General features: G+C 36.5%; 1 protein-coding gene across 1 annotated transcript in view; it reads right to left on the reverse strand.

The window, feature by feature from the left end:
• The window catches only part of Invs (inversin), a 104,632-nt gene that overhangs the window by 85,507 nt on the left and 4,940 nt on the right, over nt 1-14,185 (reverse strand). Inside the window, exon 3 of the mRNA XM_013023321.1 lies at nt 366-532. Within this exon, the coding sequence (XP_012878775.1) occupies nt 366-532 (167 nt within the window). The remainder of the gene's footprint in view (nt 1-365; nt 533-14,185) is intronic.

The raw sequence follows: 14,185 nt of genomic DNA on the forward strand, positions 1-14,185 counted from the left end.
CACACACACACACACACACACACACACACACACACACACACACACCCTCAGAGACAGTGCCTGGGCACTGACTGCAAGCTCCAGGATTGGGGGAAAAAAAGAGTGAAAGTATAAAAATTTACACACACACTTCTGAAATTTAAACACAAGGACTACTAAAATTTTATATATTTCCTTTCCCTCACTAAACCTGCTCTTAAAGGAACCTTGATAAATTATATGTATTATCCTTTATGCTGCAGTTTAAAGACTGGTTTTAGGGGAAATATGAAACTTAACTTTATGTCTGTTTATTTTATAGTTCTATTAATCAACTAATAGATGCTATATAAGATGTTACTCTTCAAGGTAATTTTACTTCTTACCTTTTGAGCTGCAAGATGGAGGGCTGTTCTCTGGCTGTGATCAGTCTTATTGACATCTGCTCCTGCCTTTAACAGAGCATCTGCACAGTCTAATCTGTCTGCCAACACACAATACATAAGTGGTGTTCTCCCAAATTGGTCTTCTTTGTCTTTAAAAGAAGCATTTCCTGTAAGTATAAGAAACAATGATACTTGATTATTCTTGTCATGGCTAATATAAGTAAAAACTAAATTTATTAAACGACGTGCCAAATGCGTTAAATGAGTTATTTTATTTTTACTTTTCCTGTGAGGTAGACATTATCATTCCTGGATTATAGAGAAGTATCTTTGTTCACAATGAAGGTAGGAGGTGGAACTAGATTTCAAACATATTGATGACTCCTTTTTTTTTTTTTTCTGGTCACGGGGCTTGAACTCAGCTTGGGCGCTGTCCCTCAGCTCTTCAGCTCAAGGTGAGCGCTCTACCAACAGAGCCACTTCCAGTTTTCTGGTAGTTAACTGAAGAGTCTCACAGACTTTCCTTCTTCTGCTGGCTTTGAATTGTGCCCCTCAGATCCCAGCCTCCTGTGTAGCTAGGATTAGAGGCATGAGCCACTGGTGCCCGGATGACTCTCCTATTTTTATGTTGAATAAACTCTTTTTTTTTTTTTTTTTGTCGGTTGTGGGTCTTAAATTCTGGGCCTGGGCGCTGTACCCTAGCTCTTTAGCTCAAGGCTAGTGCTTTACTACTTGAGCCACAGTGCCACTTCCAGTTTTCTGGTGGTTTATTGGAGATGAGTCTCACAGACTTTTCTGTCCGGTGTAGCTTTGATCCACAGATCCACATGATCTACAGATCTCAGCCTCCAGAGTAGCTAGGATTATAGGCGTGAGCCACTAGCCCTGGGCTTTGAACAAGCTTTTGAGATATAGAACTTAGTCTTGTTTTAACTCCATTCTTTTGTCATCAGATAGTGTCAATTGTAGAGTAAGCGTTTACATTCATATGCAGAAGCAAACAACAACCCAAAACGTTTCTACCTATATTTTCAGCTAACCTACTCAGTCTGTGCTGCTATAACAAAGGAACAAAAGACAGGGTGGCTTAGAAATTACAGAAATTTATGTTAAGTAATTCTAGAATCTGGAAATATAAAATCAGGATGTTGGCATGGTCAAGTTCTGGTGAGGGCCCGCTTCTGGATTGCAGATTGCCAATTCCATTTTATTTTTCTACAGTGACAAAAGAGAGCTAGAGTGCTTTCTGGGGTCTCCACTTGATAAGGGCACTAATTTTATTCATGGGAGCTCCATCCTCATAACCTAATTATCTCCAAAAGACATCACCTCTTATTTAACATGGAGGGGAGTTCAGATTTCAGCATATGAATATAGGAGTGGGGTATAGTAATTTAGTCCATAATAGCACAGTATATAAAAAGTACTTAAAATAAACCACAAATTTTAATGTAAAAATCTGTAATCATATAAAATTTCTACAAGCAAACAAGGGTGAAAAACTTTGCAATCTTGGGAAAGATTTGAATATGATACAAAAGAAAAATTTCTGAACAAATTAATAAATAAATTGGATTTCATCCAAATGAAAAATCTTTTGTTTGAAAAATATCATTAGAAAATAAAATGACAAGCAGCAAACTGAGAGAAAATATTTGCCAAATACCAATCTGATAACACCTTCTTTCCAGAGTAAAGAACTCCTACGCTGATTAATAAAAAGACAGACAATGGAATTAAATATGGGCAAAAGTTTTGAATAGACATTTCACTAGATAAGCATATGAAAAGACATACACCATAACTAATATACAGAGAAATGTAATTTCAATTTAGAATGTGCTGCTATTACTCATTGACTTGAATAGCTGGGATGAAAATCAAACCCAAAGCAAACCTGAGAATGTCAAATACTGATGATGATGTACAACCACTAGAACTTGCAGGTATTACTGGTGAGATTGCTGAATGGTAAATAAGAAACTTTGTGACTTTTGTACTAACTCAAATATATACTTAGCACATGCCTAATAAACTTTTGTCTAGTTCATATTTATTAAGGCAAAATAAAAGCATGAAAGCTTACATTCACACAACCTATTCTGTGGATATCTATGCTAGTTTGAGTCATAATTCCTAAAATCTGCAAACATTCCAATTGGATACTGCTCATTAATAAAAAGGAATTAGTTCTGATTTTTCAAACAACACAGAAAAGTATCGAATGCCTTATGCAAATTGTGAGAAATCAGTCCTATATACATACATAAAGGGGGTAAGGGGAGATAAAGAGTATTAGAAGGGGTGAGTATGATCAAAGTACCTTATATGCATATTTAGAAATATAACAATGAAATCCCTTTGCTCAATTAATATACACTAATTAAAAAAATAAAAGCTGAAAACAAAGGGTTCACGGTGCACGGCATTTCTATGCATTCTGGAAAAGTGAAAACTCTTGGGGCAGAAATTTGACTAGTGCTTCCTAGAGGCTGGGTTCAGGGAAGAATCATAAGGTGGTTTTCTGGGTAGCCAGACCTATTCTTTATCTTATATAATTGTATATTCTTCAAAAACAAGTAATTGTACATAAAAGAAGGAAAACCAAACAACAAAAGATGCCATAGTATGTCATACGCTTCAAGTGAAAAAAATTTTGGCTAACAGGGGACCAATGGACTAACCCTTAGCAACTCAGGAGACTGAGATTTGAGGATCACTATTGAAAGCCAGCTTGGGCAGAAAAGTCTGTGAGAGTCTTATCTCCAATTAACTACCAAAAAGCCAGAAGTGGAGTTGTGGCTCAAGTGGTAAAGCACTAGCCTTGAGCACAAAAACTCAGGGACAATGCAAATGTTCTGAGTCCAAGCCCCAGGATCAGCACACAAAAACTTTTTTCCCCTGCTTTGTCAAAGATAATGATGAGATGCTAACAAATTAGTTTAACATATTACACATATATTGAGCATGAGGTAAGACAGTTATTTGCAAGGTGATTTGGCCTGAACTCTGTTAATGGGAGAAGAACATACAGATAAATGAAATGTTTTCTTAGAGTAAATACCAATGCTGGATTAAAAAACAAACAAACACAAAAACACGTTGCATGTGTGCCTGGGGTGTTTTGTGCATGAAACCAGTGATTAATTAGTTCTTAAAAGTACTGATCAACTGAGGATCAGAGTTCAAATCCAGCCTGGGCAGATAAATCCTCGTGAGGCTCTTATCTCCAATAAAAACTACTCAAAAAAAAAAAAAAGCTGGAAGTGGTGCTGTGGCTCAAAAGTACAAAGAAACAAAGAAGCTCAGGGACAGTACCCAAGCACTGAGTTGAAGCCCCAGGACTGGCAAAAAAACAAAAACAAAAAACCCTTATCAATATATATTTTAATCTTAGATAAATACTACACAGAGAGACTTAATACCTTCTTCAGACAACTTACTTTGCTAATATACAGTTCCTCAAGTAATAGTAATAAAAGAACAGTCATTGTACTTGAAATGGAAAGAGCCTGACTAATACAGGTTGTGTAAAACTCCTAGAGGAAGCAAGTATTCTTTTTCAGAATCTTGAAGTTAGAAGTAGATACTGCATTTGAATCAATGTATCTGGCAATAAAAATTTCAATGCACAAGGCTTCTGAGTGGCACAACTTTACTAGGTATTATTCTCTCTGATATCTAGTTTAGAAGATTCCAAAGGCCCTACCACTGCATTTATAGGTAAGGTCTTATTTTAAACTATTTAAACTTATTTAAAACACTGTGGAGCTGAAATGTGGTGAAGCACATTCCTTTTCTTGACTTGTATTAGAGAATACATTATAGCAAGTTAAGTCTCTAGTTCTTCCTTATGAGTAAAGGGCACTCTCTACTAGTGTCTTATTTGTGTTATGTAGAGTAGTAGCTGACATTAGCAAGACAAGAATAATAGTATTATAATTTCCCCTTAAAACATGATGTTGACTTGGAAATAGTAGGAAGAGAGAAGATTTGGGAATTGTGTTTCTAATAAATGCAGAGAAATGGATGCAATCATCAAACCTAGAGATAATCCTAATTGATAAAGTTCAGGGTCAAGGCAAAATCAGTACTATGGGGCTAGGAGGTGACTCTACTTCCCAGGACAGAGAATTTTAGGCCAGTTGCTGCTTCTTTCCAAGTCTCCAGTGATATAGGAAAACTTCAAGCCTTCACTTCAATCCCTGACAGACTTTGCTTTTGAGTAACTAGTATTTGTATTTCCCAGAAGAGGGGATTTAATTGGGTTTTGTCACCAGCATTCAATATGTTGTGCCTATAAGGCAAAAGCTGTCTATTTGAGGAAGGTAGAAGTATATATCCCCTATGCATTGCTAGAAAAAGCAACATTTGGTCTCACTAAAGGACCCGGAATGGCATAAGGGCAAAGGTAGGGTGTTTCTAGCTATTTTCTGCATAAAGAGAATATCATCAGTTTTGGGCTTCCTGGCCAAAAGAAAGTAAGTGAGAGAGGTCTAGGCCTTTATCATTCTATGTTAATCCCTTTTCTTATCATCTTCAATTATAACATTTGGCTAGTACTTACCACATCTATAAGATAACTTATTTTGAAGATCAAATACAGTAACTTACTACTAGCAAGCTTTTCATATCTGCAACATGTTGTACAAATATAAGGTTTATGACAGAAACCAATATCCACTGGAGGGCAGTGCATTTGAATTCACATTCTTGTCAGGGGCAGTTTATTAAAAAGCAGCTGGCTAGTGTGCTGTGTTGTTTTAATTATTCTGGCAACTGTGGAGATGGCCTGTAATCCATGACCAATTGGTGCTTGTTTAACTATGTTTGCATTCTGTATGTGCTCTGTCTGAACACAAATCAGTACGCTGAACTGATGTAACCCTGATGGAAAGCTCCTGCTTGATTGCATTCAGTTATTTTAAGGCTAGTTGAAGCAGAAGAATCTGAATAGTTAATGGGTTAATGTGCAGAAGCCAGAGTTCTGGCTGTAGTTAAAGGAAACAAATGTCACTAGCAATGACAGTTGTGCTAATCAAGTAACTATACCACCACACTGTCCAACACAAATAGGATGTCTACTGACATGCTGTTGCTTATTCTAAAATATACCTTTATGTGACATCAAGGTACATTTATTTCACCTGCTTCATCATACTGTGAACATTGTGGGAAGGCATTTGTTATCATTTTAAAAACATATTTGCTTCCTGTTAGAGAGACCACAGAGAAACAAAGGAAAGAACAATTTATCTCAAATAACCTGGTTTGAGTTTCAGCTCCACCAATTATTAGCTGTACAACTAAATTCCTTAACTTCTGAGTTTCAATGCCCAAAGATAAAGTGAAAATAATGATAACAACAAGGGACATACTATAATTTGGACTTATGTGAGATATTACTGTATTTTATAAATATATTTTCCCATTCTAATTGCTGTACTTTACTTACAATATAATATGCATTCATGATTATACCAAAATTATTATTGTTAGACTGTTATAAATCTTGTTATGTATTTTTCCTTCCTTCCTTCCTTCCCTTCCTTTTCTCCCTCCCTCTCTCCCTCCCTCCCTCCCTTCCTTCCTTCCTCCCTTTCTTCTTTGCCAGTCCTGGGGCTTTAACTTAGGGCCTGAGCACTGTTTCCCTGAGCTTCTCTTGCTCAAGGCTAGCACTCTACCACTTGGGCCACAGAGCCATTTCTGGCATTTTCTGTTTATGTGGGGCTGAGGAATCAAAGTCAGGGCTTTGTGCATGCTAGGCAAGCACTCTACCACTAAGCCACATTCCCAGCCCTTAATGTATTTTTCTTAAAAATTATGGCATATAGACTGGGAATGTGGCTTAGTGGTAGAGTGCTTGCCTAGCATGCACTAAGCCCTGGGTTCAATTCTTCAGTACCACATAAATAGAAAATAACAGAAGTGGCACTGTGGCTCCAGTGGTAGAGTGCTAGCCTTGAGCATAGGGAACTTCAGGGACAGAGTCCAGGTCCTGAGTTCACGCCCCAGGACCAGCAAAAAAAAAAAAAAGGCATATATGTTGTTATATATTGTTTTAATTTCATATAAAGTGGTATATATTAATTTCAAATTATTTGGTAAAGTTATTTCAACGTAACTGGCTTCCTTTATCATCTTATATATCGAATTTTTTTCTGAGATCTACATGCGTTAGCACATTGACAAAATAGTCTATAACACATGTATGTGTACATATGCACATCAGAACACATACACACTCTCAAATCTAATCTAGATAACTATTCAGTTTATCATTTAAGTTTCAAGCCTAATCAGTTCTTTCTTATTCTCTACTTATAAAGAGGAAAGTACACATGTGTACATAAATATTTACCAATATATTCCATAGGTTCATTATTTATAAACCCTAGAGTCAGACCTCTTGGCTTCAGTCAGTACTGCAGTGCATTAGACAAGTTATTTAATTTCTTTGTATCTGTTTCTTCACCTATAAAATGAAATTACTAAGAGTACCTAAAACATTTTCATTATTAAATGGACTAGCAAATTTTGACATAATGCAACAACTGGTACATAAAACCTTATTTTAGGAATGTAGGCTTATTTTATTAGTTACTTTTATGTACGCAAATACATGTTAATATAATCACCTCTTGGTATTCATAGGGAATTGGTTCTAGACCATCCAGACTCCTAAAGCTAGAGATGCTCAGTCTTTGATATAATGGCAGAGTATTTGTGTGTTATATCTTCTTTCCCATATACCTGAAGTTCTCTTTAGATAACTTATAATAAATCTAGTAAGATATACAAATGAGGAGGGGGTTAACAATATTGGACAAGAAATGTACTAATTACCTTACTTATGCAAATGTAACCCCTCTGTACAGCACCCTTACAATAAAATAAAATTTAAAAAAAGATATAAATAACAAATAGTTATACTATATTGCTCAGGAAACAATGGCAAGAAAAAGTCTGTACATGTCCAATATAAAAGTCATTCTGAATATTTTTAATCTGCAGTTGATTGAAACTGTGAATGTGTAAACTAGAGATTACACAGATACAGAGGTCTGAGTATCTATTTGTAAACATGTATACATAAGAAAGCCATCTATAAAACATTTACTAGCCCTAAGATTTAAAGCTTAAGGGTTAAGGTAAAGGAAGAAGTACCTAAAATAGTGGCTTGAACTCTGTCATTTGTGGAGTTTACTGTCATGTCTATTGTTGGGGAAAATGTTATAAAAATAGGAAAGAAAAAAAATAAATATAGGGAAGAAAATTAATCAAGACAGATTAAGCTTGCTCAGAACATGGACAATGTAATAGATATTATGGCAGCATTGGACTGGAGCTGCCTGGTCACTACATCAGTGGAAAGAAACTCAAATCTGTTAGCAGCAATGCATACATTGCACATATTTATAGATCATTTTAGTTGGTTTTCACAAAGAAAACAGTATGCAACAACTAATTGTTGTAGCATTTAGTGCTTTTTCATTCTGGGATAACTGTGAAATGATTGGAGACTTAATAATTTTACTTTTACTCTGAGTCCAACCTGATGTAACAAGAGTAATAAGGTGTTACTTATTGTCTACTAAATGTCAGGTGCTATGGTAATATTTTGTATCAATTATGTTATTTAATTCTCACACAAATAAAATACAACCTTTACTTTAGATAAGGAAATGGAAACTCAAAAAACATAAAGTGACTAGCCAGGAATACCCAATTTCCTTTATTAAGGAAAACTAGAATTGTATGTGTACATTTACCTGACTCTACAACCCATACCCTTTCTATTATACTACACGGCACAGTGCTATAAAGAAGCTACTCAGCCAGGTATGGATGAATCATGCCTTGTAATCCTAGCTACTCAGGAGGCTGAGCTCTGAGGATGGTGGTCCAAGCCAGCCCAGGCACAAAAATCTGTGAGACTCTTATTTCCAATTAACCATCACAAGCTGGAAGTAGAGTTTTGACTCAAATGGTAGAGTGCTAGCCTTGAGCACAAAATCTCATAGACAATACCCAGGCCCTGAGTTCCAGCCCCCAGATCAGTGAGCGCGCGGGCACACACACACACACACACACACACACACACACACACACACACACACACACACACACACAAGTTCATTCAATTCTATCATCAATTACATCTCCGGTATTCAAAAACATCATTTGAATTTCATTTTAAGAGGAAAAGCTATAAATGGTAACTATGGCATATAAAGATTTTACTGTATGTTTATGTTTTTAGCATCCAGAACTAAACTCTAACCCATCTGAATCTAGGAAGCAGGGGATAATGTTAGAACATTAGTCCACTGACTTAGGTTAACCACTATGAGCTGCTTCTGAAATGATGCTTCATTCAGAGAAAGCCTCTTCAGTTCTCCGCCAGGACAATGGGCAGCTCAGTAAGTGTTCGATTTAATTAGTTGTGTATGTAGAAAGAGACAGTCATCCGTTTCCATGGAATCCAACACATCACTGACATACTTCTCCATGGAAACAGAGAAAGGAAAACAGAAAATGCTAAAGTGAATGAATTCACTGAGCAGTTGGTGAACAAAGATTCAGGAAAAAAAAATTCATCTGTAGTACTCTATTACTTGCTCAGAAAAGAGATATAGTACATATTTAAAAACCATCAACACATGCTAAGTAAAATACATGGATGAATTTTTTTATTGTGTCAATATGAACAGCAAGTATTGGAAATGCCACCAAGCAAAGGTATCTGCACAGAAGACACAATAGCACAGTCCTAAGGATGAGATTGTTCCCTCAGTCAGTAATGAGCTAGGAGTTCCTTAGACCAGGTGATGGAAAGCACAAGAAAATAGTCAATCATTTATCAGCTCTATACTAGCTCCACATCATGATTGCTTTTTGATTCTTAAGGATTTTCTCTTTGAGATTATAAAGTGATAGGAAAGCTTTCCCATTTTACAATGAAGCACATTAGTTAACTGATATGACTAAATGGGTGTGTTTTTAATTTATAACATATTGCTTGGGCTGGGAAGGTGGCTCAATGGTAGAGTGCTTGCCTTACATGCTTGAGGCCCTGGGTTTGATTCCTCAGCACCACATTAAGCCGAAAAAGCTGGAAGTGGCGCTGTGGCTCAAGTGGTAGAGAACTTGCCGTGAGCTGAAGAGCTGAGGTACAGAGCCTAGGCCCAGAGTTCAAGCCCCACAACCGGCAAAAAAAAAAAAGAAAAGAAAAGAAAGAAAGAAACATATTGCTTATTTCGTTTTGTTTAAAGGTTATATTTTTCAGAAATTAATTATATATGGGTTCTTTTCCTCAAGACTTTCTGATTTAAATTTTTGGTTCTAATAGAATTTAATCACAATCAACTGTTCAATTCAGTTTAATCCAACTCAATTCACTTTTAGCTCTGGTCATCAAAATAATTATAGAATAGCAAGAGAGAAAGTACTTTATTTTTATTTATTTTTTTTGTCAGTCGTGGAGCTTGAACTCTGGGCCTGGGCACTATCCCTCAGCTCTTTAGCTCAAAGACAGCACTCTACCACTTGAGCCACAGCACCCACTTCTGGCTTTTTCTGTTTATGTGGTGCTGGGGAATCCAACCCAGGGCCTCATGCATGTGAGGCAAGCATTCTACCACTGAGCAACCTTCCCAACCCCAAGAGAAAAGTACTTTAAAAAGTGATTATGCTATTAATTCCGTCGACAAATATTTCTCATGTGCCACTGTGTGCCAAACATAACAATGCAGTGATGTAGACCCAGCCTACTCCCATAGCATCCACCAGCTTATATAAGAGACATTAAATATTATACAGCTGAATGCCAGTGGTTTATTCATGTAATCCTAGTACTCAGAAGACTGAGATCTGAGGATCATGATTCAGAGCCAGTCCAGGAAAATCTGTGAGACTTTGATCTCCAATTAACTGCCCAAAAAAAGCTGGAAGTGGAGTTGTGGCTCAAATGGTAAAGCAGTAGCTTTGAGCAAATAAGCTCAGAAACAGGCCCTAGGTTCAAACCCCAGGACTGGCACCAATCCCCTCCCTCCAAAAAACAACAGGCATTCACATAATTATATAGTTATTTAATCTGAGACAAATTCTACTGATATCTTTCAAGAAGTAACCATAGAGTGGAGACTAGGTGACTGAGAGTTAGTAAGACAGAGAATGGGAGAACAGCATGTCAGGAAAAATCCTTGGGATGGCAAAAGGCCTTGCAGGTTTGAAAAACAAAAAGAAATTGTTTCCCTAGGAAAGGAGTAGTGAGAAGTTAGGATGACATTGGAGAAGAAGGAGGCACACATAGTCTTTTAAATGATCACAAACAAGGACATACCAAAGCTACCAGCACAACCATGTTTACTGCAGCATTATTCACCATAGCTAAGATATGGAACCAACCCAAATGTCCCTCAGTAGATGAATGGATCAAGAAAATGTGGAATATATATACATATATATATGTATATGTATATATATATAAATATAAAATGGAATTCTATGCCCTCCATCAGAAAGAATGACATTTCCCCATTTGTTAGGAAATGGAAAGACTTGGAAAAAATTATATTAAGTGAAGTAAGCCAGGCCCAAAGAAACATAGGTCCCATAGTTTCCCTTGTTTGCAATGTCTAGTACATGTTTACAACAGAGTAGGTCAAAAGCTATTTACATATGACCATATAAGATAATGTTAAGCAAAATGTACCCCAAGACAGAGACACAAGGGGTTTTTTCTTTCTTTCTATTTGTTGTAATGTACTTATATTACACTATGTGATTCTTTTTTTTGGGGGGGGGTCTGGTCGTGGGGCCTGAACTCTGAGCCTGGGTGCTGTCCCTCAGCTCTTCAGCTCAAGGCTAGCACTCTACCACTTGAGCCACACCGCCACTTCCGGCTTTTTTCTTTTTTCTTATGTGGTGCTGAGGAATCGAACCCAGGGCCTCAGGCATGCAAGGCAAGTGCTCTACCACTGAGCCACCTTCCCAGCCCTCTTTTGTTTCTTTTGTATGTTCCTCCCCCACGGTACAACCCCTGTTTTCACTGTATTTGATTATGGTGTTCTGCATCTTGTATAAACATTTTTGCAATTTGGGGAGGGGAAAGGGTATAACAAATTCTTAAGTAGGGATGCAGGTTGACCCACTGTGACAATGAAATATACAGGACACTATGTTGAAAAGGAACTTTACAATGTCGGGGTGGGGGGGGAGGAAGGAGTTGGGGAAGTGGGGAGGGAACTGATGGTGGGGGAAAATCAAAGGAGGGGTAACAATGCTTGAAAGGAAATGTACTCATTACCCTACTCATGTAACTATAACCCCTCTGTATAGTAGCTTTACAATAAAAAAATTGCAAAGAAAAAATCTTACAGAGATAAAGAAAATATCCTGAACAAATCTTATATGTGGCGGTGATTCTGTTGGTGGATAGATTTATCCAAATTCATTCAGTTGTATTTAGGGAAGCTTACTGATCAGATATTATACTCCTTAAATACTGTATTTAAAAAGTAATGCCAGCAGCAGGAAAAAATGAATACGTTTACAAAGATGTAGAACTGAATCATGATTATCTGGCACATTTATTCACAGATTTATTTTGGTAATTTGTTAGATATATTACTTGCTCATACTGTCCTTGCTTTCTGCAAAATGGGAACAATAACATGTATGTACATCACAGATTTGTCCTGATTATTAAAGTTTGTTATTGACATAAAAAATTTTTACTATTAGAACTGGAAGTAATGGAAAAGTTTTAAGCAAAGAAATGGTATAAATTTTATTCTTAGCAATGGAAGCAATGAGTTTTAAGCAGAGAAATTATATAAATATATACACACATCCATATATACCCTCATATATGTGTATATATGTATATATGAGTATATATGGATGTGTGAATATACAATATATTTACATTATATCACATATATGTTTATATATCATATGTAGTTATGTTATATAATATATTACATTATATTATATCAATATAACATATATGATATATATACACATACATATACATATATTTATATTTTCAGCCTAAGCAGAGATGGGATATTTAGTAAAGAGAAAAAACTAAAAGAAAGGCAAACTAAGTTCTAGTGTTTAAGGATATATACTTAAAAGAGTAAAACAACAATGTAATGTCAACCATAAAAGCTAAGAAGAGGTTGGAGTGTTTATCAGTGGTATACTGCTTAACATATGCAAAGCTGTAGGTTTGACACAGCACTCAAAAATAAAGGGGGGGGCAAACAAAGCAAAAGGGGAGAAAGGAGACTGCACGAGGGACTTCAGAGGATAATTTTCTGTGCTTTGACTTAGGTGTTGGTCAGATGGACGTTTGCTTTATATTTGCATATTAAGTTACATGTTTATGTTCAACGTCTATATGTATGCCTCAAAATAAGAAGTATATATACATCTATCTTGTTTCTTTTAATAAAGAGGTGGTTACGGTGAAAAAGTGGAGACAATGGGTGAAGATGGCTCATAAGGTTTGGTTTCGGTGGTAGGTTTTTGGTGGCAATTATCATTCTATTCTCTTAGTTTTCCTCTGGAGGTTTGTCTAGGTATGACACAACCTTCAGAAAGACAGGTGTTTAGCCTCTTTTATCCACAATGTGACCCTTTGCCTAAGTTAGGGCACTTGCACTTCCCTTAATAAGAAACGGCTTTCTCTGTACTCTCTGTTATTTGGGCTTTTACTACAAATATAGTATCTTCCACTGACCTAGAGATGAAAGCCATATTGATTTTGAGAATGGTAGTCAAGTTCCACCAGCAACCTTGTCCAATTTTATGAAGTGGTGTTGTCTATCCATCTTGGACTTCCGATACATCTTTGTTCTAATGAAAATTAAATATACTGTACTTATATCTTCTTTAAATTGCAGTTGGGGCAGTTCAGCTGTATACCAACATAGATGTAAGATATGGCCTTACATTCAGGGGATAAAGGGACAGGGAAGGGATTTTAGAAACAGTGGAGACAACAGAGAATGTCAAATGTTAACAGAATTTAGAAGAATGAGATAAAAGGTTGAAGATGCAGTGGTCAGAAATTTAAAAATATAGCAAATTTCAACTGGGCGCTGGTGGTTCACACCTGTAATCCTAGCTACTCAGGAGGCTGAGATCTGAGTTCAAAGCCAGCCAGAGCAGGAAAGTCCATGAGACTCCTATCTCCAATTAACCACCAGAAAACCAGAAGTGGCACTGTGGCTCAAAGTGGTAGCACACTAGCCTTGATTGAAAAAAGCTCAGAGACAGTGCCTAGGCCCTGAGTTCAAGCCCCATGACTGACAATAAATAAATAAAATTTAAAAAATATATATATAGTAGATTTCTTGAAAAGTTCTGAGAGGATAGAATACAGAATTTGTATAGAAGAATGGACTTTGGTAGAAGGAGGAATAATTTCTGTATTCATCAGGGGGAATTATTGCTGTATTCAGCAGTAAAAAAAAGAAAGGGAGATTTGTATGTTATGCTGAAAGATGAGAAGTTCCGACATAAAGTTTTCATTTTCTCTAGGGAACTAAAAATATATGAAAAAATGGAGGGAGAGAGAATTGGCAGGTGGAGGGAGAATTGGCTAGCAGAAGGAAAGGGTACAAAACATCCATTATGATGAAATGTCTTGTGAAGAGTTGTAAATGTTGAGTCTGCGTGTTAAGAATTTTTTTCAAGCCAAGTTCAGCTGCTTTGAAGTTGCCAGAAGTAGACAGGTCAGGTCCATCCAGAGTTTGGATTGCAACCACATGGTAAGGAGGTAAGGAAAAAAAGAGAAATTTTCTAAG

The sequence above is a fragment of the Dipodomys ordii genome, unplaced genomic scaffold (genome assembly GCF_000151885.1).
Source record: "Dipodomys ordii isolate 6190 unplaced genomic scaffold, Dord_2.0 Scaffold67, whole genome shotgun sequence".
NCBI lineage: Eukaryota > Metazoa > Chordata > Mammalia > Rodentia > Heteromyidae > Dipodomys > Dipodomys ordii.